This window comes from Geospiza fortis, unplaced genomic scaffold (assembly GCF_000277835.1).
Source record: "Geospiza fortis unplaced genomic scaffold, GeoFor_1.0 scaffold244, whole genome shotgun sequence".
Taxonomy (NCBI): Eukaryota; Metazoa; Chordata; class Aves; order Passeriformes; family Thraupidae; genus Geospiza; species Geospiza fortis.
The window spans coordinates 2,639,113-2,639,599 of record NW_005054370.1 but is presented as its reverse complement, the minus strand read 5'-3'; the positions used below and the strand labels follow the sequence as shown (position 1 = coordinate 2,639,599).

The 487-nt window shown below is 64.9% G+C and overlaps 1 protein-coding gene across 1 annotated transcript in view; it reads right to left on the bottom strand.

Annotated features, from left to right (window-relative positions):
* Positions 1 to 487, bottom strand: part of CASKIN2 (CASK interacting protein 2) — a 29,182-nt gene that overhangs the window by 1,386 nt on the left and 27,309 nt on the right. Inside the window, 1 exon segment of the mRNA XM_031059919.1 lies at positions 5 to 483. Coding sequence (XP_030915779.1) covers positions 5 to 483 — 479 coding nt within the window.

The following is a 487-nucleotide window of genomic DNA, read 5'->3' as shown; positions in this document are numbered from 1 at the left end:
TCGGCCCCGCCTGCAGCGGCTCCCGCTCCCTGAAGCGCGGCCGGCGCTTCACCGTGTCCGACTCGGTGAGGTTGAACTCCAGCACGGGTGGCTCCTTGGTGACAGCGGGGGCTGCTGGCTCCTTCCCACCGGAGCCCTGGGGCTCTGCTGGCTGGGAACCAGGCTCCATGTCCGGCACGGCCGTGTCAGCCTTGGAATGCCTGCTGGGCTTTGGCCGCTGTTTGATGGTTAAATTGCCTTCTTCTGCAAAGGGGATGCACTCACTGGAGCTGTTCTGGGACGATGAAGATGAGACCCCCGGCTTGGCCTCCTCCTCAGTGTCTGAGCAGGCATCCTCCTGCTCACCCTGTGCAGCCACCTCTGTCATAGGAGCGCTGGGCTCACTCACTGTCCGTCTCCGTGGCTTGCCGCTCTCAAAGGGGTCCCTGCCGCCACTGGAAAGTGTGGCACTGCTGGCATCACTGCCATCGGGGGGCCCCTCACCCAC